General features: G+C 31.6%; 1 protein-coding gene and 2 non-coding genes across 3 annotated transcripts in view; all 3 read right to left on the bottom strand.

Annotated features, from left to right (window-relative positions):
• Positions 1 to 2,609: 2,609 nt before the first annotated feature.
• Positions 2,610 to 2,681, bottom strand: TRNAE-UUC (transfer RNA glutamic acid (anticodon UUC)). Its single transcript has one exon. It is a non-coding gene; the product is annotated as a tRNA-Glu (tRNA).
• A 2,303-nt stretch (positions 2,682 to 4,984) lies between these two features.
• On the bottom strand, positions 4,985 to 5,056 carry TRNAE-UUC (transfer RNA glutamic acid (anticodon UUC)). Its single transcript has one exon. It is a non-coding gene; the product is annotated as a tRNA-Glu (tRNA).
• A 3,024-nt stretch (positions 5,057 to 8,080) lies between these two features.
• Dh31 (diuretic hormone class 2) overlaps positions 8,081 to 21,349 on the bottom strand; it is a 51,731-nt gene continuing 38,462 nt past the window's right edge. The window contains exons 2-5 of the mRNA XM_068761152.1: positions 12,076 to 12,159; positions 10,823 to 10,921; positions 10,009 to 10,029; positions 8,081 to 8,310 (exon numbers count right to left, since the gene is read on the bottom strand). Coding sequence (XP_068617253.1) covers positions 8,181 to 8,310; positions 10,009 to 10,029; positions 10,823 to 10,921; positions 12,076 to 12,158 — 333 coding nt within the window. The 5' untranslated portion in view covers position 12,159 and the 3' untranslated portion in view covers positions 8,081 to 8,180. The remainder of the gene's footprint in view (positions 8,311 to 10,008; positions 10,030 to 10,822; positions 10,922 to 12,075; positions 12,160 to 21,349) is intronic.

Below are 21,349 nucleotides of genomic sequence, written 5' to 3'. Positions count from 1 at the left end.
CTTTACACGTAAATGCCACATATTTACTTACGTATAATTTGTTTATAGATTTTATTAGGAACATCAACGTAATGGACACAATCATAATCAAATACAACGAACACAATAACTAGTAGCAATGCTATTATAACTATAGATGTTATCAAGCAAAGTTATGAATAACAAGAAATAATTTTGCAAATTCGAATTCTATTAAGTGAAAATGTGAAAGATCCCCTAGGCGGCACCTTTGCTTGTGCTGTCTTTAAAAACGCGGTTATCATTCTCGAGTACCCGGGACTGACGAACTATTTCTTGATCAAGCTATCATTACTAATATTTCGAAAAGTATTACCTTGAAGAAGAAGTAACATAAGAAACAAGAAATAAAAAGATTATAAAGAGAAGTCACTGAATGAGGCTAGCGCAAGACAGGTCATCGCGGCGATATTTTAGGGCGGCCTATGCTTAGCATTAGACTTCTATCGGCAGATAACAAGACGAGGAATGTTGTTATTGTACATAAGAAATTTACTATTTTGTGTTTTAAAGGCAGATTTTATTTATCGATGTATCCAATGTTGTCTTTTAACATATAGAATACTATAATTAGCATTTAATAAAACGTGTTTATATCCTTCATTTGACCAATTTTTAATGTACTTTATTATTAAAAATAATTGTATGTACCACTTCTAGAATCTTTATCGCAATGTTGTCCTTTAGAAGGTTACGTCCTAACCTCAATTGCATTATCGTCGCTTCTCTCATAACTGTGGGACTTCAGAGTTACGTTTTTTTATTGAGTCGAGTAGCTTCGAGTTTATTTAAAAAGCGTGGTGGATAAATACGTTCTATTTCTATTCACTTCGTGCTGTTGTATTGAATTGTTGAGCACATAATAGTAGATTTGGTTTTTTATATCTGATTCGGGAGTCGCAAACATCTAAACTTACGGTTGTTTTTAGATCTCTTTTTAAATTTGTAAACCCACGATTAAAATTTGACTATAGTTATTTAGTATTTATGGCTTTTTAACACATCGCGTAGCACCGTTGTCATATTTGGTTGGTAACATATAAGCCGGCAAACTATTTCACTTCTTGTCAAATGCTTTGCGTGTAACGTATGACGGTTCTAAATCAAGATGCAATGTAAAATTAACACTTTTTACATTATTTTGAGAATTATTCTTCATCATCAGTTAACTAGCCAAGATAGACCTACAAAAACAGCTCTAGGCATCTTATGAACCTTAAATAATATTGCATCGCTTCTGGAATGTCTATATTCTATTACGTTTTTACGTATTCCTTTTACGTTTAATAAGTTGTATTATCATCAATTCATTGTTTTCAATAGCTTAGATATTATTTGAAAATTATTTTTTGAGTACGTTGTGTAAGAATGAACAACTATTCAAGTGGAAATCATTCCGACAGCTCCGTTCAAATATTCCTACTGATGTCTAATGCGGTGGAAAGCGCTCTCCATAAAGCCGGGAATATATTTTCGTTCGTTATTTTCACACTAAGTGACAAAGCATCATATTTTCTTATACATGGTGATCGGTTTTAGGTGTAAAATCTTTAAAGAGGCGAGTGTATATCTCATTTGTTTAGAAAAAGATTTAAATCTTTTACAGCTATTTATATCAAATACATTCAGGTGTTACCTCGCGGAAGTCCATCCTAACTAAGGAAGGGATTAAAATATAACTACTTCCGCTATGCAGGAGTAGTCGTGCAATGAAGTGCACCGCCGTTAATCTACTCTACACGTGTTTCACCCCTCAACGGGGCACCCTCAGGAGATGTTAGACCGACCAGTAGCAAATATCGAGTCTCGGTGACGGTGGTAGATGTGTTTCGCATTGTTTACCGCACGCGCATTTATCAGCGGTGCATTTCATTGCACGACTACTTCTACATAGCGGAAGTAGCTATATATTAGTCCCTTTCTTACCAATTTATATTTCATTCTGAAATATGTTACATTAATTTATTTATTCTATTGAATAAATTCTAACTATACAGTCTGTAACGACAGATAGTCAAGTTTCGTTAGGTAAGTTCTGAGGCTCCTTTTTTATAAACTTTTACAAGAATATATTTCTAGTGTCTTACTTATTGAGAGTTGATTTGATGACTCTGTGAGTCAGCTCAAGTGTGCAGTGACTCCCCGGAGTCTAGCTCAGAACTGCCGCTATGACCACCAGATGTCCCTCGCGTTATTGTTTCATGGAAGGGACGTTGTATGTTTGCTTGCGCGTTATTCTGCTATAAGCCGTATGCTATGTTTATAACTAGATAGTACACAATAATTCACTTTAATATATAATAATCTGGATTTTAAAACGATTATTTTACATATAGTTTTATTAGGTTAGGTTAAATGTTATTTATGAAAACAATGACTTTTGGACAGGACGTACTATATATTAATTGACTGTAAATGAACTGTCGGTAGTAAGTTACCTTTACCTTCTTCACGTGTTAGTAATCGAATTATTATAATTTTTTTAAATATTTAAATCATGTTCCTCGATTTATGCTTTTACGTCTATGTTTTATAGGAAAGTATTTTTCTGAAGGTAGTTGAATAAATTTTTGATTTGTTTAAAAAAATATTTCCCGTACCGGGAATCGAACCCGAGCCTCCTGGGTGAAAGCCAGGTATCCTAGCCACTAGACCATACGGGATGTTATGAACTTATTAGAAATTATATATTATAATTCTCAATCACATACTATTTGTATTAATATAATATATTAAAGAGATCAAAAACTTAAATTCTTAATGGTTTCTTTAATATATGTTTACTCCAAAAGTTTGGAAAACGGTGATACATGTTAAATTATTATTATAAAATATAGTTTTTGAAACTTGTTAAATTGAAAACAAATACCATACACTGGTGTTTATTAATTATTTTTAATTAACTGTAAAATTAAAAAGTTTAGTATCAGTACAACACAAAACAGTGGGTGTGACAGTAATAATACTGACTAATAATATTACATATTAATATACATTAGTATCATCATTTCAGCCACAGGGCGTCCACAGCTGGACTAAGCGGCTCGTATCCAGCGTCTCCTGTCGACCTTAACATGGTCATCCGTCTTACGTTGCGCTTGTCCCGGTCCCCGATCTTCGCTCCAGGACATTAAGGCTCCATCATAGGTTCAATCTTGGTGAGAGTCTCTCGTGTATCTGTGATCCTGGTGTGGATCAGACTGGTGCACCTGATCACCGGCTATCCCGTAGGAGAACATCGCCTCACAGGCGAGTAAGGAGTGTCGTCAGAACTTTTTGGAGTTCTGCAAAAAGATAAAAGGAAAAACAATAAAATTCAATAAATAATCAAAGAACAAGAATAATGAAAATAACAAACATGTGATGAAATAGCTACGATACTAGATAAAATGTAAATTAAGTGCAATGTCAATAGTAAGAAAATAAAATAGAATTAAGAATAAATGAACTGTTAAACAAATGATAATAATAAACATAAAATTGTAAAACCGTTGATGGAAGGCGTAGGAAGTAGGGTCATGTATGAAAAAGAATGAATGATATTGTGAAGGAAACTAGAGGAAAGAATGAAAGACGTTGAGAAGGTAAAAAGGAGATAATGTAACGCATACTTTCGCTCCTTATTCGTTCCTCTACAGATCTCCTCATTCTTTCTACGATCTCGTAAAGAATATCGTAACTTTCTCAACGGCTCGTTGAGTGACTTAACTTACTACTGAGGCCCGAAGTGATAGACCACGTTTCAGGGCTATCTCATCACCGGCAGCCCACATTGGTTATAGATCTTCGTCTTTAGGCATAATACCCATATCATAATACGTACGTTGATATCTAATTGCAGAAGACAGTGTAGCAAATTGTTATGTCAATAGTAATTATCAAAATCATGTAAATTTTTCGTCATAACTAAACTAAATGATGTAACCTATTGATATATTCAAATGACGTTATAAGGGGGATAAACCCATGACGTGTTTATGTTACACAACAGATAAAAATGTTAGCTATCGATAAACATTTAAATTTAAATAATTTTATGTTAAGCAAAATATATGTATGTTTAATAATTCGTGTTATAAAAAAGATATTGCTGAGAATAAGATCTATATATCAAAACTTTTTTAAAAGTTTTAAAAATAACATAATAATACAACAAATCAATTTAGAAATAAACACAAATCCTTTGGATCTTGACTAAGGATTATAGCAAACACAGCTATTACGTTCTCATTTCGACAGAACATTTAAAACACAATTGTATTAGAACATTTTAAACACAACTGAAGCTTCTGCTTTTATTGTAAATATTTACAACGCGATTGATTTTTACTTATAAGACAATAGAAATTCATATATCAAAACAATTGAAACACTAATAAAGCAGATCGCAACTATTGTTTTAATTAGATCAAATGAAACGCGAGTCGGTATTTGCTTTTGACAGAGCAATATAAACACACTTATTGCATTGCGTTTATTTAAATAGAAATAAATCGCTATTTGGAAGGACGACTGTGAATGAAGAAAGAAGCAGAAGCTACCGAATTAAATTACTCAAAGTAGTTGAATCTTGAATTTAAATTGCCAGCATTATATTTACTCGGATGTCTCTTACTTATTGAACAAACTCCATGTAATGTTCCAAGGGTGACATAAAACTCAAAGCTATAGACAAGATTAAGATGAAACTGTTCAACCGATGATCTAAAAATGCTTATCTTATTACTGTACAATATAAGAAAGGCGTTAAAATGGATACCCAAATCGTTTTATGCATTAATTGTCCAGTAGTTACAGACCGAACCTACCCATTAATTCGCATAATAGTTGTTTGTTTTAAAGTCAACATGGGTGGTTTAGAGGTAATGGTTGCCGAGCGAAAAGTACGCTTTCGTGTCGCATCTAATATTGATTATAATGAAAATATTTTTATAATAAATATTCTTGTAATTAATGCAAAAAGTTCTTCCCGTACCGGGAATCGAACCCGAGCCTCCTGGGTGAAAGCCAGGTATCCTAGCCACTAGACCATACGGGATATTGAAATAGACTTTGAAAAATTGGTATGGTTAAATCTAACAATTGTCTTAAAAATTGGAAAAATGTTTTTAATATTAATAAAGAATCTCTCTAAAAATCTAAAATGTGTTTTTGCTTTTATTTTGTGGTGTAATTAAACTGTATTCTTTCGACCAATCGAGAAGTTTTAAAAAAAAATTAATTATCTACATTTTGATTTATCTCTTTGATAACAAAGAAAATTTTATCTATGACATTATGTGTAAAATATACTTTAGGTTCTTTTTATTGATTTTAGTAGCATCATTTAAATAAAACGTCTTTGTTGACATCTATTGGTAAATGTTTACACTGTTAGGTTAATGATGTTTGTAAACGTTAGCAAAGTTCATCTTGACTACAACTACGTAGTGCTAGCATAATTTACTAGAGGGCGTTGTTATTATTTTTAAACCATAAACTTCTAATGGCGTCACTTTAGCAAGAGGTCATCTCAGTTGGATCTATACCACGAACTTATATATTTTTAACGCCGAACAGCGTTGTAATGTTTCTTTTCTAATAACAATATAGTTAAATTAATTCACTAACGAATCCGCTTTTGAAATCCCAAAAGCTTTAAATAAATGATTGATTGAATGAATGAAGCCATTTATTTACAAATCCTAAAAAGAATAATTTTAGGAGATGTTCCGAATATATATAATAAAGTTTTACAAAATATCTCATAATTTCCTTAGTTTTAAATGTGAAATAAAAAGTATATTATTAAATAAGACTTATTGTGGCATTAAAGAGTTTTTGGTTGATCTAAATGCATTAAACTTGGTGTGTTGACTCATTTACATTGTTGATATTATAATAAAACTTCAAAAATTATTTAAATTCATTTAAAAAGAGCAACCGTTAAGTTTTTTCAGGTCTTACTACTTGTAATATTAAAAAATCAACGATTGAAAAGTGCTTATAAATACTCACTTATATAAGATATTTAGTTTTTTTTTTACTTTAATTGAATAATATTTTTATTGAAACGTACTAGTAGTCACGCGTCAAACATTTATAACTGCAATACTTAAAGCCACATACGTTCGCTGAAATATTAACCCGTAAATTCCAATAGACGCCATAATTATAGTGACGCATAAAGTGCAACGGGACGCCGCGTCGCCACAACATGCCACTTACATTCACGATAAGAACTCTTCAGGATGCTATTCCCGCAATTGTATAATTTGCCATGTAATTTTATTCAAGCATTACGTATGCTTTGCAAATAGAACATGGGGCTCCTGTTTACACTTTAGTATTTCTTCTTAATTTTTCTTTTAATTTTTTCATAATTTTTTTTTAGTATTTCTTCTTTATTAATCAAGATAGGGAAACTCTCTTCTATTCCTAACGTTCCCTACTACGATAATGTACTGAATTTATAACATAATAATCATTTCAGTTAATAACGAAACACAGTTTCCTATTTTGCCTGTTGAGGCTCATCACCTTGACAGATTTAGTAGGACGGCTTTAAGTCATCGCCGTGACTGTTTATCAGGCGTTTATCAAAAGTGTGTAAGCATTAATATTCCTAAAAATATACTATAATTTATGTAATTGATATATTAATGAAGTGTACCATTTCATACCTCAATGTGACAAATATGGTCAGTCATCAAATACTTTTCAAGTTAAAACACAATATTTAAGGACTGACTATATACGTGAATAAGTTACCACAATTTGTAACATTTCTCATTCCGGCAAAATAAATAATGTTAATGACCGTGCTGAGGATCCTTAAGAGCTCTTAACTTACTTTATTGAGCTCTAGGCTCTACTCACTTCATTGGTTTACTTTCGATTAAAGAATATTTTAATTTTGATATCTAAAAGTCAAGTACGATTTTTAATTCGTTTGTGTGGTGGATAAGGCGTTTGAAATTTAATATTATTTTGCATTATTTAACTTGACTGCTTTTGACCATCTACTCGCCTTGATGGAAAGCGAAAATGTGGTCAAAGATGAAGCATGCAAACCCAGTTGGTACCTATTCACTCTGACCCTGAAGAGACCAGGGTATAATTCTGGGAAAATAAAGAAAGCCGGCAGACCATGCAGTGCGGATCAGAAACGTTGAATCGCTTGGTACGCCTCCAAAGAAATTCAGTGTAAGGGTGGTTGTAGAGCGACTTCCTTCTCGTTCTATAGATAAACAGAAATGGTAGGAAAAGGTCGTGAAGTTCCATAGCGCATTCCTCAAAATGGATTATGAATTTTATAATCGTCTCCTTCATTGTCCTCCTCACCGTACTGTCATGAAATGAATGAAATCAATTCCCACCAGAAGTCAGACAATACTTCATTCTTCAGCTGTATTTAATTTAGAAATATTGTGATAAAGGATTTGTTTATTGAAAAACTGAATTATTGCTGAACAAATTTTAGTTATCTACAGAAGATAATACATATATGTACTTATATAATTATAAATAATATTAATAGTAAGACAAACACAATGAGGTAAATATGAATATCTCTTTATTTTTAACAATAAACTCTAGACAGAAGTTATTTATCACTCTCTTAACGCTATTATCTAAAATTTTCTACGTAATTCTGTCGGAATAGCAATTTTGAAATTACTCACATGCAACTATGAAATAAATTTTGAGGAAGTAATTCAAATCTAGGCAACTCTAGGAAAAAGTTTAAGTAGTTTAAGTTTAAGCATAGCATTATCGAAAATGTAAAGTCGTATCTAAGTCACTTAGTATTATTGTATTTTCTACAAGTTACAATACTGATGGATACAAGATAGTGACAAACAGCATCAACGTTAAATTAAAAAAAAACGTGATAAACTTTAATATTAAAAGTAAACTATTTTAATTATTTTTTAACAAAGAAGGAACTTAAAGTTTGTACAACATTTCCTTAAATTCTAAATTCAAATCGACTAGGCCTTTTATAATAATTAAAGAGAATAAAATTATATTTCGAAACAGTTTTCTAATTAAAAATCTCTTTAGTTATAAGCGTCATTGGTATGTTAGATAAATAGAGAATGCTAGAGTTAATTAAAGGATAAGGACGAGACGGAAATTCTTAGCAATATGGCCGTAAAGTTAGTGTCTTCGGTGACTTCTTAGTGGGCATCGCGGCGCCTCCTTCCGGGGCCTCCGGCGTAGTTGGCAGCGGCGAGACCCATGAGGTGTTTGGCCTGCAGAGCACCGGAGTAGCCACGGCTGAGACCCAGGTCTAGAGCTCGCTTCTCGCTGAGAAATGATGAAAATTATCAAGATTAGTTGAAATTTTACATTTAAGTTTTCAACATTATTTCTTCCAGTTAGTTCCTTGACTAGCTGGAATAATGTTAGTCACTACAATCTTCAGTGTAAATGTGAATATCAACATTAAATCAAAATTATCGAGTATATATTAAAAAGTGAATCTGGTATCGAAGATTCAACGTTTATACTTCCTATTTTTAGGTCTCAAAATAATAACACAACAACAACTAGAAATAAAGTAAAAAATTGAGATCAATAAATGTAGCAATCATGATGTTCTTTTGATAATCGTATGTGTAATTAATTTCATTCAAATGATTCTATTACATTTTCGTAACTTACCTAATCCATTTTATTACAGCTCTATCGATCTTAACTTACTTTAGTTGTGTACTTATTGGTGTAAAAGCATTAGCGTTAGAACTAATGACAACCCAATTTATCTCAAATTCAATTTGAATACCTTAAGCGGGTAATGGTTCATGATAATATATTGGACTACTATCATGAAGTAGATCCTATAGGATTCAAGATATAATTAACGTGACTAATGTATGGTAGACGTCGATATTGGACAAACTGTAGATGTCACCATAACTTGTTTATGTACCGCAGTTGCAACAATGTACATGGACTGATACTAAACAGACCTGTAACAGTAAATCACGTTTTAATTTTAATTTGAAATTAAAAAATATATTTGCACGAATTGACACATGAAGTTTCCCGAAATACCATTCTATTTTTAAATATTTCGGTAAATTTGAATCATGCATGAAGTCTCTGAGGTTAAAGAATTTACAGTCATCACAACTATTAAATAATATTGGAAAACGTGAAGATACTGACTCAAGTTGTGATAAATATTATAATTATAATTATCAAAATTAATCTGTCCGAGAATTTGTAACCGATTGCGATGCCATCTCTTTTGATAAGACCTTGATGATGTCGTCGAAAAACGCTGGATGCTAGTCAATTTAAACCGATCTTATTGGAAATTTAGGGAGGAACCATATTTGTAACAACAGTGCACGTCCAATGGCTGATATGATGATGACGGTGATGAATAAAAAAAACTTCTAGAAATATCGCAGTTTTTTGATGGAACCCCTTGCATCTGTAAGTGTAAAGTTATGATGACCTTGTTAAGGTTGTTGAAAGATGCTGGAAATATCCTCCCTCCTTCTGTTCTTATAAATTAACAAAGGAGGCCCATATCTAGTATTAGATGTTCTACAGCTGAAAAATGATGGTTAAATGCATGTCAAATTAGAATAAATGTTACATCGACAGCAGTGACAAATTCTTATGATAAATGAAAACAAAAATATTCTTCTATTTTGTATAACACCGTTGTAATTTTTAGTACGGAAAATCAAGATGTAGATATTAATATTCGAAATTATTTTCTTTGATTATTTTATAATAGTAAAATAGTCAAAGTTACGAAAATTACCGGAAGTGTAATAAGTAGATTCATTTTAATGCGAAACAATTTCTAAAAATAATGCAACTCATGCGATGTTATGTAAAAGCCAGGCTTTATTACTAATTTAAATTTTTTTTGACATTCATAGCTTTTTGCATTTAAGTTCTAGATAAATAAAAGCAACACGTGTCTCGAAATTGTAACACATGACAAATAGCAACACATTCAAATTCACTATTTTCTACACATACCTAGTAATGTCATCCTTATAGCTGCAAAAAAGTGGTACATGATATTATGTGTTCATTATTTGAAAATAGTAGAGAAGACTTGAGCATTAAAAATACATTAGAATGAAAGAATTATAGTCGTTTTTTATTTAAAAAGTTAACGCAAAAACCAGCCCGCAGAGACAAGACAATGCTTAAAAATTAAAAGAATTCTTCATACTTTCAATTTTTAATTTAGGTCTCTAATCCGAACTACGCTTGAGGAGCAAAATAATCTTGGCTAAATAATTAACATTCAATAAAAAATAAAGAGGCCATAACAAATTTGAAATGTACGATTTTTTCTAATTCCAAATTGAACGAACATGTTTGATTAGATTCAATCGTACCTTAGTATTACGTAAGAAGTTTTAAGAAACCAAAAAAAAAAAGAAATCTGTTTGAAGATCTGTCAAATATATAAACGAAAATTAAAACATGTTGTTCAGAAGTTCTTAAGTGATATTAATCGATTATTATGCGAAAGAATCCTTATAAGTTATCATTGAAACGAAAATTCCAACTAAGTTTTTGTGTATTATTTTCAGATCAGAGAGCGTATGGAACCTTCGTATCTTTAAGCTGATGTCATTAGTCGAAAACTCAATGTTGATTATCGTTCCAGTCAAATGGACTCATCGGACATTCTCAAATACAAAGTAATCACTAAAGGATAAATGTCAAAAATTAAACACGTCGAAAAGATTTCAAATTAAAGTAGGAAAAAATACAAACGTTTCATCCTAAAAGTTGTTTTTAAGAAATATAATTACAAAAGTTGCATTTATAATCTTACGTTTCCATTTTGCGTTCAATCTGGATGAGGTTGCTGAGACGGTTAAGCATTTCTACGATTTCATCGGGGTCGTACTGACCGTCTTCGAGGTAGTTGTTGCTGCAACAAAACATAGTTGTTTGGCGACGTGTGACATGAATAAATCACCATGTTCTAAGATCAGGATATGTTATATTCACTTAAATGTGTATACATTCATATGAAATACTGGCTGGTAGTAATTCCGATTACAAATTTCAAAATGACTGTTTTTAAATTCATGGAGTAATGCATTACTAAGATTACCCTTGGTGTTAAGTAGTGCATTCTTCGTTAGCTAAACACATTGGCCAAGGAATAGCTCATTCGAATTTCTCTTGAAGTATTTTTATGTTTAATTATATTTATGATATTTTTGAGTTTAATTACGATATGTGGTTGTTTGTATATTTGTAAACGTGCTCTAGTAGATTTTTTTTATAAACAATAAAATATTTTAAACGTAATATGTTACATACAATAGATATTTAATAAATTGAATATATGAGAATTTATTGAGCGCGATAACAATAATTTGAATGTCTATAGTATTTGTTAATATAAAATATAATAAAACTTTGATTATAATATAAAATGAGCGGTGGTAGCTCAGCGGAACAGGACTGAGAAATGCAATCGTAGGTCGCGGTATCGATTCCGAACATGCAACCTTATATAATTCACACTTGGTGTATAAATTATATGAGATCATTACTGTTCACAAACAAGGTCCTGTAATACAACACTGCCATGCTAACTTGCCTAAAAAGCGTGGCGATTATGGTATACCCCCATAGAAATCTTTTGGGGAGACCTATACCTTGCAGTGGGTATCTATAGGTTGAAATTACGACGAAGAATATAAAAGTTTTATTTGAATTTGATGCTTTACACGATTCCTTGAGCATGAACATAATATAAATTGTACATATTTAAGAGTACATTTCGTATATACGTATAGACAAAGTCTCAAATGTGAAGAATTTTGACGTGATCGTAAATATTTTGATGGGAAACGTGGTGAAATAATCCGTGAGCCAAATACGTGAACTGAAAAGTTATCGAAAAAGAAAACTTTTTCTCGGGTAAAGCATCAAACCATCTGAAATAATATGGACTTTGCACAAAATCTTTGTTCGGTAACGTAGTTTTTGTAACGTTTTTTGAAAATATTGGTGAGACAATAAAAGAAAAAAAAAAGAGATACGATAAAAAGAAATTGTACAATGCACCACTACCTGGGGTAGGAAGCAGCGGGTAGGACTAGCAGAAGCGCTCCGAGGAGGCAGCAGATGAGAAGGCAGGTGGGGCGAACCATTCTGAAACGAAAGAAACATTTATTTAAACACATTAAGCATATTCACGAGTAAAAGAAAAATTAATATTTATCATATTAGTCACGTCGCTTGTGCAATCGTCGGCTGTCGGGGCCGATGGACGCGGTGTGAGCAGGTCCACCATTGGGTGGATGGACGACATAGTCAAGTTCGCGGTAAGTCGTTGGTTGCTGACAGCGTGAGACCGGTCATCGTGGTGATTTTTCGGCGAAGCCTATTCTTAGGGCGTATCTCGATATCAATATCTAGATATTTCGTTGCATTGTTTCTAACATCTTCATCGACGATTTAACCATAAAACGATCACTGTTCTACATAGGTCTATTCAACAGATTTCCAATAAGACTAGTTTTTAATAACGTCCACGGTTTTCCAACAACCCCAACAAGGCCCAAAAACTGCACTCCTCCAGAAAAGCATAGCGTGTAGAGAATCGATATATAACTCTTTTGACGATGTCTGTCCGCAAAAGTTATAAACAATTGTTTCAATAATACAATCATACGAATATTATTGCAATTTATTCGGAATAATAACAGAACTGCGCAAGATTTTTGATATTTATTTTCGTTACGTTACGTTATGCAGTTTTAAAAAAAAAAACAATAATAGACAAAACATTCGTTAGTAAGAATCGGTTTTAAACTAGAGTCACACAAGAATAGCTTCCAAGTCAATCGATGTACACTTTATAAGAGGATTTGTAACTGGATCAGTTCGCTTGAGATGGTGTTCTCTCGGGCTGATATGGATGCCTCGCCTTGCCATCGATGCCTTAGTGTCGATGTTTATAGTAGAATGGAAATTTTATTTGAAAGCCATGCTTTATCTACGAGATTTAATCAAGAAGGAGAAGATCCATAGATGAACGAAAGCAATTGACTGTCAGTCCAGCGGATTAACAAGTTGAAGTTGCAGTGGACAGGCCATATAGCTCGTAGAACGGATGACTGACATGGCCTTAAGGAGTACACGGCTCGCAAACACTACGTGGAACGTACAAAGTGGACAGAAAACGCTGGAGGCAGGTGGCTTCTTACCGGTCCTATTTGAATTCTATGGACAAGGCCTATGCCCCGTAATGTACGGGCGTACAAGGCTAAGGTTGAAATGCTTTTCGGAGATTATTTACGTTTTGTGAGAAGTATTTTAATTTATTTTTTAGGTACGTTAACTGTTGGATCCTTATGAAAATATAAAGATTGCAGCTCTAATTAAACGTGTTTGAAATTATAATTTTTCATAATAATCATTACGCATGTCAATATTAAGTATGTAGTTCGGACATGAACAGATACGGTCAAAGCCTTTTTATTTAGGCACCATGTCGAACGTTATCGTGGTCAACCACGCGCGGTGTTGACAGAGCCCTCTCGAAGTTTTAATAACAGCTGCGATCAAAACGGTAGATTATGAAGTAATAAATCACACTGATCTAGTAAATAAATATTTCAAATATTAATTCAATATAATCATCAATGTGTCACAGATTTATTTATTAAAATATATATTAAGGAACTATATTACTTTTCCCTTAGCTAGCTTTTATCAAATATCGACAAATAATTTATAGTCATCATTTCAGCCGTAAAAAGTCTACTCCTTACAGGTGTCTTATAGAAATTTCTAATAACACCAGTCGGAAGCAGCATGCATCTGTCTTCCGACGAACTTATCAATGACTTGCAAATCTCTAACAATAGTAAAAGGAATGTTGGTTATGAATGTTTACAGTATATAAAGACCACATTTTGATTAGTTTTTCTTAAATTAAAAACACGGTTATTAGTTTATTTTTAATGCCAAATAGTAATAAAATGAGCGATAATAAGCAAAATGCCATGATGGTATTTGTGTGGTTCTTAAAATTTTACATATTGAACCAAAAACCTTGTAAAAATTGATTGATTGCATTACGTCATATGAAAGTAACATACTTTAATAATTTAAATTTTTATAAAATTAATAACAGATGAGTCCAATCAATTCATCAACTTAGTCCAAGTGCATCATAATTATACACCGTACACGTAAATAGAATTTAGAACAGATATATTAAATCAATACATAAATATTACATAAATTTTTACTGACTCTAGGTGGAGATGGCCGCTTGATAATCATTTTTAATATTAAATTACGTAGGATTTCATTTTGTAATATGGTTCATGGTTTAGATATAAAACACTGTTTTTATATGTTCCGCCATTATTCTAGATGTATTATTCTGTTATCGTTATTAGAGTAAGAATGTGGACGTTTAAGTGAAATAATTGTAAACTTAAAAAGATTAAATGTAAAATATAATCAATGTGTTAAAACAATTAAACATTTTTTTGTACTAATGCAGATAGGGCAATTTACATGTACGCGCTCGTACATTCAATGATTCGTAGACGACGGTCTATATTTATTTAAAGATTTTAAAATAAAATGAATTCCTTTTTTTATGTTTTAACAGTTTCGTAGTTCGTTATTTGAATTTGGAAGAGACGCTATTTACAAGGATAGGATATTTTTAATGAGTTTATTACGTTCTGTCATATGTGCTACGAGAGATCTACACACGTAGCGCCTTCCGTAGCGCTGACGTTTTGTTTGTTTTGTTTGAAGACGTCTTGCATTATGTATGCTATAATATAGATCAAACAGAACAGATATAAATGATACGATGTCTACCATTGAACCATAATTTGCGCTTCAATTTGTTATTTAAAATGAAAACCGGCAAAATAAAAAACAACGTTACTAAAATTTTATGTAGCGCCGGAACAGTACATCGTAATGGCGCCGTAACATGTTGTACGTTATCCCGCTTTTCACGTCAAACGTCACCGCTAATGGATCCTTTTCATACGCTGCACCTACTTTAAAACTGACGTCCGTTGCTCGCAAATGTTACATGCGGTTTGTATAGTCCACAGGGCACTGTAACTTGACAATCCCGTGGTTAATTTTTACTAAATATTTTTAAAAAGTAACCTATAGTTATGGATTTTTTTCTTAATTCGCCTTTACAATAGTTAAAACTATACGAAATATCTAAAGTTATACTGAAGTTAGGAATTAACAAATTTAAAGTGGTTTTATTTTGCTGCAACGGTGAGATATAAAAGTTCTCGAATAAAACATAAAGTTTCACAAGGAACGAGTTCGCTGGAATGTTAAATTGCAATTTACAGTTAAAGAGAGTTACCTCCACCGGTTTTGGAATTATCGCGGCAAACTCGCTAAATCGACTTTGAGTTACTAGAAAACCGCAGTGGATGCTTAAATTAACCGCGTGTGAAACTACTCTGGACGTTACTCTCAGGAAATTTTTCATTTTGAATTTAATCGTAGTAAGGTGAAAACTCTAGCAATGATAGCCTAGTGTGTATTTGCTACATTCGAATTTCGATGGAAAACTTTTTAGATAATGAATATTATTATAACAACTACATAAAACAGCGGAAGAAAATGTTGTCATGAAAAACTTTTATTTTTAAAATCCCAAAGAAATTTTTTATTGGAGGTTCGTCCCTATTGTCTTGTTGGAATATACAAGTTCCATGTGTTTGAGCTATAGCTCGAATAAGACACCGAGAAAAGGCTTACGAGCCTCCTTCAAGAGCCTCAGCTCGAGTCACTTCATACAACCTTATTAGTATTATTATTTATTTATTTAGTAGCTTCTGGACAGTGTTATTTCGTCTGTTGAGTTTAATTTATCGAAGACATGACAAGTGGTATCGCATTTAAATCTTTCAATATAGCAATAAAGTAACCAATACTGGCTAATTATAAATGCAGAATTAAATTTCTAATTAATTTTAGATTGATTCTATTTAAAATCAGTTATAAAATTCATTTCAAAACTTCGTTAAACGAATATATAATTATATGATAATGAAAGTCAATTACATCGCTTTTCCCTGTTCTGAGCAAGAACTAATAAAGAAGTTCCGAGGTACAGATGGCAGAGTGCACTTTCATTTCTCAGTGTGCAATAAATTGCAGTGGAACAAGACAGAACCGTCCATATTTAATAAGATTATTAATTTCTGACTCATTAATAAAATACGCTGCCCGCTTCATTACGTTTCTTCTGTTATATTCGTAGATTAAATAACTATAGGTAGATAACTAAAACATTTTCTGTAGTAATATTTTTAATAATCTAAAATATACAGTTATTCGTGATGCGTTAAAGCTTGTTTTAATATTGATGAATGTGATATATTTGTAAAAATCATGTGCATTGTACTACGTTTAAACTATTCCAAATTAAATACATAAATTGTTGAACCTGTACTTTATTTTAAATTTATCGTACTATCAATTTACGCCTTCAATTTTCGATGAAAGCCTTATTTTCGATTGTAGAAACTTCTAGTATTCCGTTTTTAGCAGCAAAGCGCTATTTTTATGTGTTAGTGACACAGCTAATAAAGTATTACAGTTAACTAACATTCTAATAGGATACGAAAAATATTCTGAATATAACTTTTTTGTTTGCCGATAGACGTGGTGTGGATAGGCCTTCCATTAGGTAGACTGACAATATAGTTAAGGTTGAGTGGAGTAGTTGTTTGCAAATAGCGCATGTCCGGTCATCGTAGCGATATTTAGGCTTTTGGTTGGAAAGAAGAAGAGAAAAAGGAACTATTTTGTACGTTTCATCTATCGCTCTGTACTTCGTTAATAAATCAATTTATTAAGTCATGCCAACAATATAAGCATTAAAATTCAATTTACAATAATTATACGTACTTCTTAACCAGTGCTTTAATCTATTATAGTCAGGTAAAACATTAGTGATTACAATTTAATCTGAAATAAAATTGAAATTTTATAAGAATTGTAGTAAAACGACGTTATTCTTATATTAAAATCAAAGTTAAAATTCAACATCATTCAACAACTTCAAAAGTTTTTCCTTATTCAACAAATTCAAATTATTTCATGACGAAAAAACCGAAACGCGACTACTATTAGGTAAAATATGTCTGCTATGCAATTAGAAATGTCTAGCGGGTACTAACTTCGTGTGCGTTAGGGCGCTTTAGGCGAAATTAATTTCCGTGAAATTAAACGAACGACGAAATGTTTCGGTTGCATATTTTACAATTACTAAGATATCATTTGTGTGTATTTCTTTAATACCTATTTTATTGCTTTTAATCTGTAAAAAGTCGCAAAACTGTAATTTAATGACACTATCATAATTAATGCGGTCTATCGTCTATATTATTACTAGAGTTTAGGGCATGAGCTTACTTAAGTAAATAATGGTGTGAATGTTTAGATTCTATTTAGCTTGTTTTTATCACCACTAGCCAACACCAGATCGGCTTAGCTGGACTGAATTACCTTTTGACACTCGGATTTGTTATACGAACATCGGTTTTTGTAGAGGAGACTAATACCTCACTGTCCTATAGAAGGCATGTATTTTCAACAAATTTACATATAATGTATTAATATATGTATGTTTATTTTAAAAATAATATCTTTGTAAAGAGTTGACTTTTGTATTTGCAATAAAAATGTTTATCTTTCAGCCAGTTTACTGGAGAGACAATAAAAATGTTTCGATAATTCGAACGCTGTCGGGGAAGTCTCTGTTGATATCGTCTGAAACATATTGTTTTCAGATTGTATTGTCATTGTGGGCGGGTGGAATCTATCGTACGTTTTTATATTTATTCTTTAAACTTCATATTTGTTTTTTCATTCAATAATATACAGAGATAAAATTGGTAAATGACTTTAAAAAATAATATTAACAAAGTAGTACCCGCGTAAGAAGTTTAAGGATATAATGGTTGATTCCTTGAAGTGCATTGACGAATAGACTCCTTGCTCTACATAATCAAATTTTAAATTATTCAACTAAAGCTTCTTTGAAAGCCCGTTTCAAAAATAAGCTAGCGTTCGCTCGTGACGGGCCCAAATCCTTCAGCAGGTTATAGAGAGATTTTGCTGTTATACTTCTCGCTTTTACTTTCACCGTAAACAAATTCAATACGAAATTATTCCTTCTTATTTTGGTAACCAGATAGGTGTTTGTTTACCTTAGTAGTGTGTCTTAGTCTTCAGCCATAAGAAGTTCTTTATTACACGTTTCACGTTTCAATTTTACACGTTTAAAGTTCTTAAAAATAGTAATAAGCTCAGTCTAGATTATTTCTTAAGCTGATTCAAGAATATTCCTCATACGTATCCATAGCTCCAGTCACGAGAAGTATAATATTATCTTTCCATAAATTAGTAATTGAAGATGCTTTATAAAATTTATAACAAATTAATCATAATTTAGAAGTCTAATATACGTAATTTGATAATAGTGGACACAAGGCAAAAGTGCGATCACCAAATAAACTCACGCTTATTTAGTCTGGATTCGTAAAAAGTTGGCAATTTTAACTACAAATATATTCTTCACAACGGATTATACTTATCGATTTATTTGCTATTCGATTAACAAATAAAAGCATTGCAGTATAAATTATTGAAATATTTCAAAATCTAATATCAGCGATATATGTAAATCTATCATTTGAAAGGGATTTTTTTGAGAATATTAAAAACCATGAAGCGCCACTTCGGCATTACCATAAAAAATTATTTATTTATTACGAACTTAATATATGCATTTTATAAATTAACGCAGTAAATCATCGTGGCAACGTATGATCACAGAATTCTTGTGCTAAGTCTGTGAACTATTTTTTGTTAGTAATGTAAGTTCGGGCGGATTCGGATCTTTGGGAGAGACATATACCTTGCAGTGGGTGTATATCGACTGAAGAGACGAATATAAACATAATATTCATTTTAAACATTAAGCGTTCATAATATAAACAATTTGAAATTCGATGAACATTAAAAGTGTAATACTTTGACATAGCAAATTTTGTTTACAGAGATTTGAAACATTTTGTACATTTGGAAGGTTAAAGTTTACTACGAATGTTTGCAATTCGCCCCGATGACAAATGTAACGTTGGAAAACATGAATTTGTGAGGTAATAAGCTTTTACGTGTTTGATGGATGAGTTCTGTTTGTCAAACTATTGGTTAGAAAATAACAGATTTTGCATACTGTTAATTTTGTATTCTTTTTCGTTTAAATTTGTTTAAAAAATCACATATTTGATTCATAAATTTAGCAATTTATTTTCGTGTGTATTTTTATTTTAACTTTTGCACTAATAATATCGCGGAAGAATTTTAATATCATACTTAAAAAATTCTTAACGACAAACTGGCAAAAGAGATCTGAGTCTCCTAAAAGAAAATGACAAAACCCAAGACCTCAAATTAAACTCATCAAAAAGGTGCTCGTTTAAACCGCAGTAACAGTAATTTCAATATAAAAACAACAATTTCGTAAGAAGAAACAAAAACGGAAAGCCTGAATTAAATATTTGTTTGAAACATTAATTTCGCATGATTAGGCACAAATCTCCGGCGACAAGAAAGAAATTGGACGGAGCGTTGTAGTTTCAAAGTTAAATTTGTTAAGAACAATAGGTAACGTCGGGGAATTCGAGACGAGAGGCAATATTAAGGGGTGTGGAGTACCGAACTGCCGGGCTTTCATTCTATATTGACAACAAAAATAAATAAAGAAGCTTAGAACATTAAGAAAATGCGATTATTTACATGTATTTTGATGGTCTTTATATCGTTTCGTTGCAGTATTAAATTTAACTTTTTTTTTCGACTTAATGTTTCAAAACCCTATGCATCTAATTTTATTGGATTTTTTATTGAGTATATAATAATTTTATAAAATCTATAACATGTTAAAATAAACACAGAAAATGTAAATATTTTTTTCTTAATTATGTCAACATATAAAATGTGTACGTACATTTTATATGTAGGTATGTTTTCAAATTTATTTTTATTATGCATTCTGAATCAATCATTAGCTATTTTATCATTAGCTGTTTTTCAATCGCAAGACGTCTACTGCTGGACACTGTATAAACTTCCTTTGAGACTGGTTGCAAGCCTTCTCTTGTAAGGAGTTTATTCATTTATTTAATCACAAGAAATGAGTGCGAGAATTGGTCTTCACCTATTATTTAATTATGTCATAGGATATATCTCAGCTCAGTGCGCATATTGGGAAAGGCCTCCTCCTATAGCTCCTATTGTTTCCTTTTCTCTATTTGGATCCCGCAGTATATTCTAGCTTTTTATCGAAGCGTATTTTTAATCATTCTTTTGACAACTACAGTTTCATTCTGTTATAATTTCGCTTACTTTACCATATTTGGTGGTCTCTTTTGTTCCAAAATACCTATAGTAACTCAGTTTTTACTCTTAGCTGAACATAATTAATTTTGTTTTGACTTCTTGTTCTTGTCTTCGATTTATACCCCTCTGGCGTTTCTCTTATTTTATTTTTTGATGTATAGCATCAAGAACACTTGAAATACAATTTTATGTAAAATCTGAACAGAATTTTTACAACATTTGTTGAACATTTTTGAATGTGATAATTTATTGTCAATTTTAATATCCTAAATATTCATCAACTTCACGGCAGTTAAGACGAGTATGTCCTTTCCTCCGTATCTCAAGAGAATTACAAAGTTACTGTGTTAACTTTTACACGGAAATTGATATTAAGTCAATTTTCTATTTTTTATACATTTTTATCAAAAAAATGGGACTTATATTTAAAAGTCTACAATCAATGACATCGTGTATAGCAAGAGAGATGTAAATAAAGGGTTTAGAAAACTGATAGAAACTAATAATTTATTATAATTTAACGGAATAACTTTTAATGATATCGTTTTATATCCTCATGGTATACTGAATTTTCATTAACGTTCCTAAATAAATACCCGCACATACTGTATATTTGTTTAATACTTTATTATACGTAACATTCAGATGAAAACAAGAAGTTATAAGAACATAAAAAAGTACAGTGGGCGGTCTTATATATATATATATATATATATATATACATACATACATATATATACATATGTAGTGGATATGTTCATTGTACGACACTATTTAGAATAAGATAAATACAGTGTAGATAAGTACAGTTACAGTAGTCAAAGGTAAGTAAAGGATCAGGTCAGCTATTTGATTTAAAGCTTTTACCTTTATTTCTAATCACTGAGTGGTAATCATTCTGAAACTCTTTGGGAATGCG

Source organism: Battus philenor, unplaced genomic scaffold (genome assembly GCF_028537555.1).
Source record: "Battus philenor isolate CCGP_79_NKW_IND1 unplaced genomic scaffold, ilBatPhil1.0.hap1 SCAF_14, whole genome shotgun sequence".
Lineage (NCBI taxonomy): Eukaryota > Metazoa > Arthropoda > Insecta > Lepidoptera > Papilionidae > Battus > Battus philenor.
The sequence above is the reverse complement of the archived record's forward strand: the minus strand, read 5'-3'. Positions and strand labels throughout refer to the sequence as shown.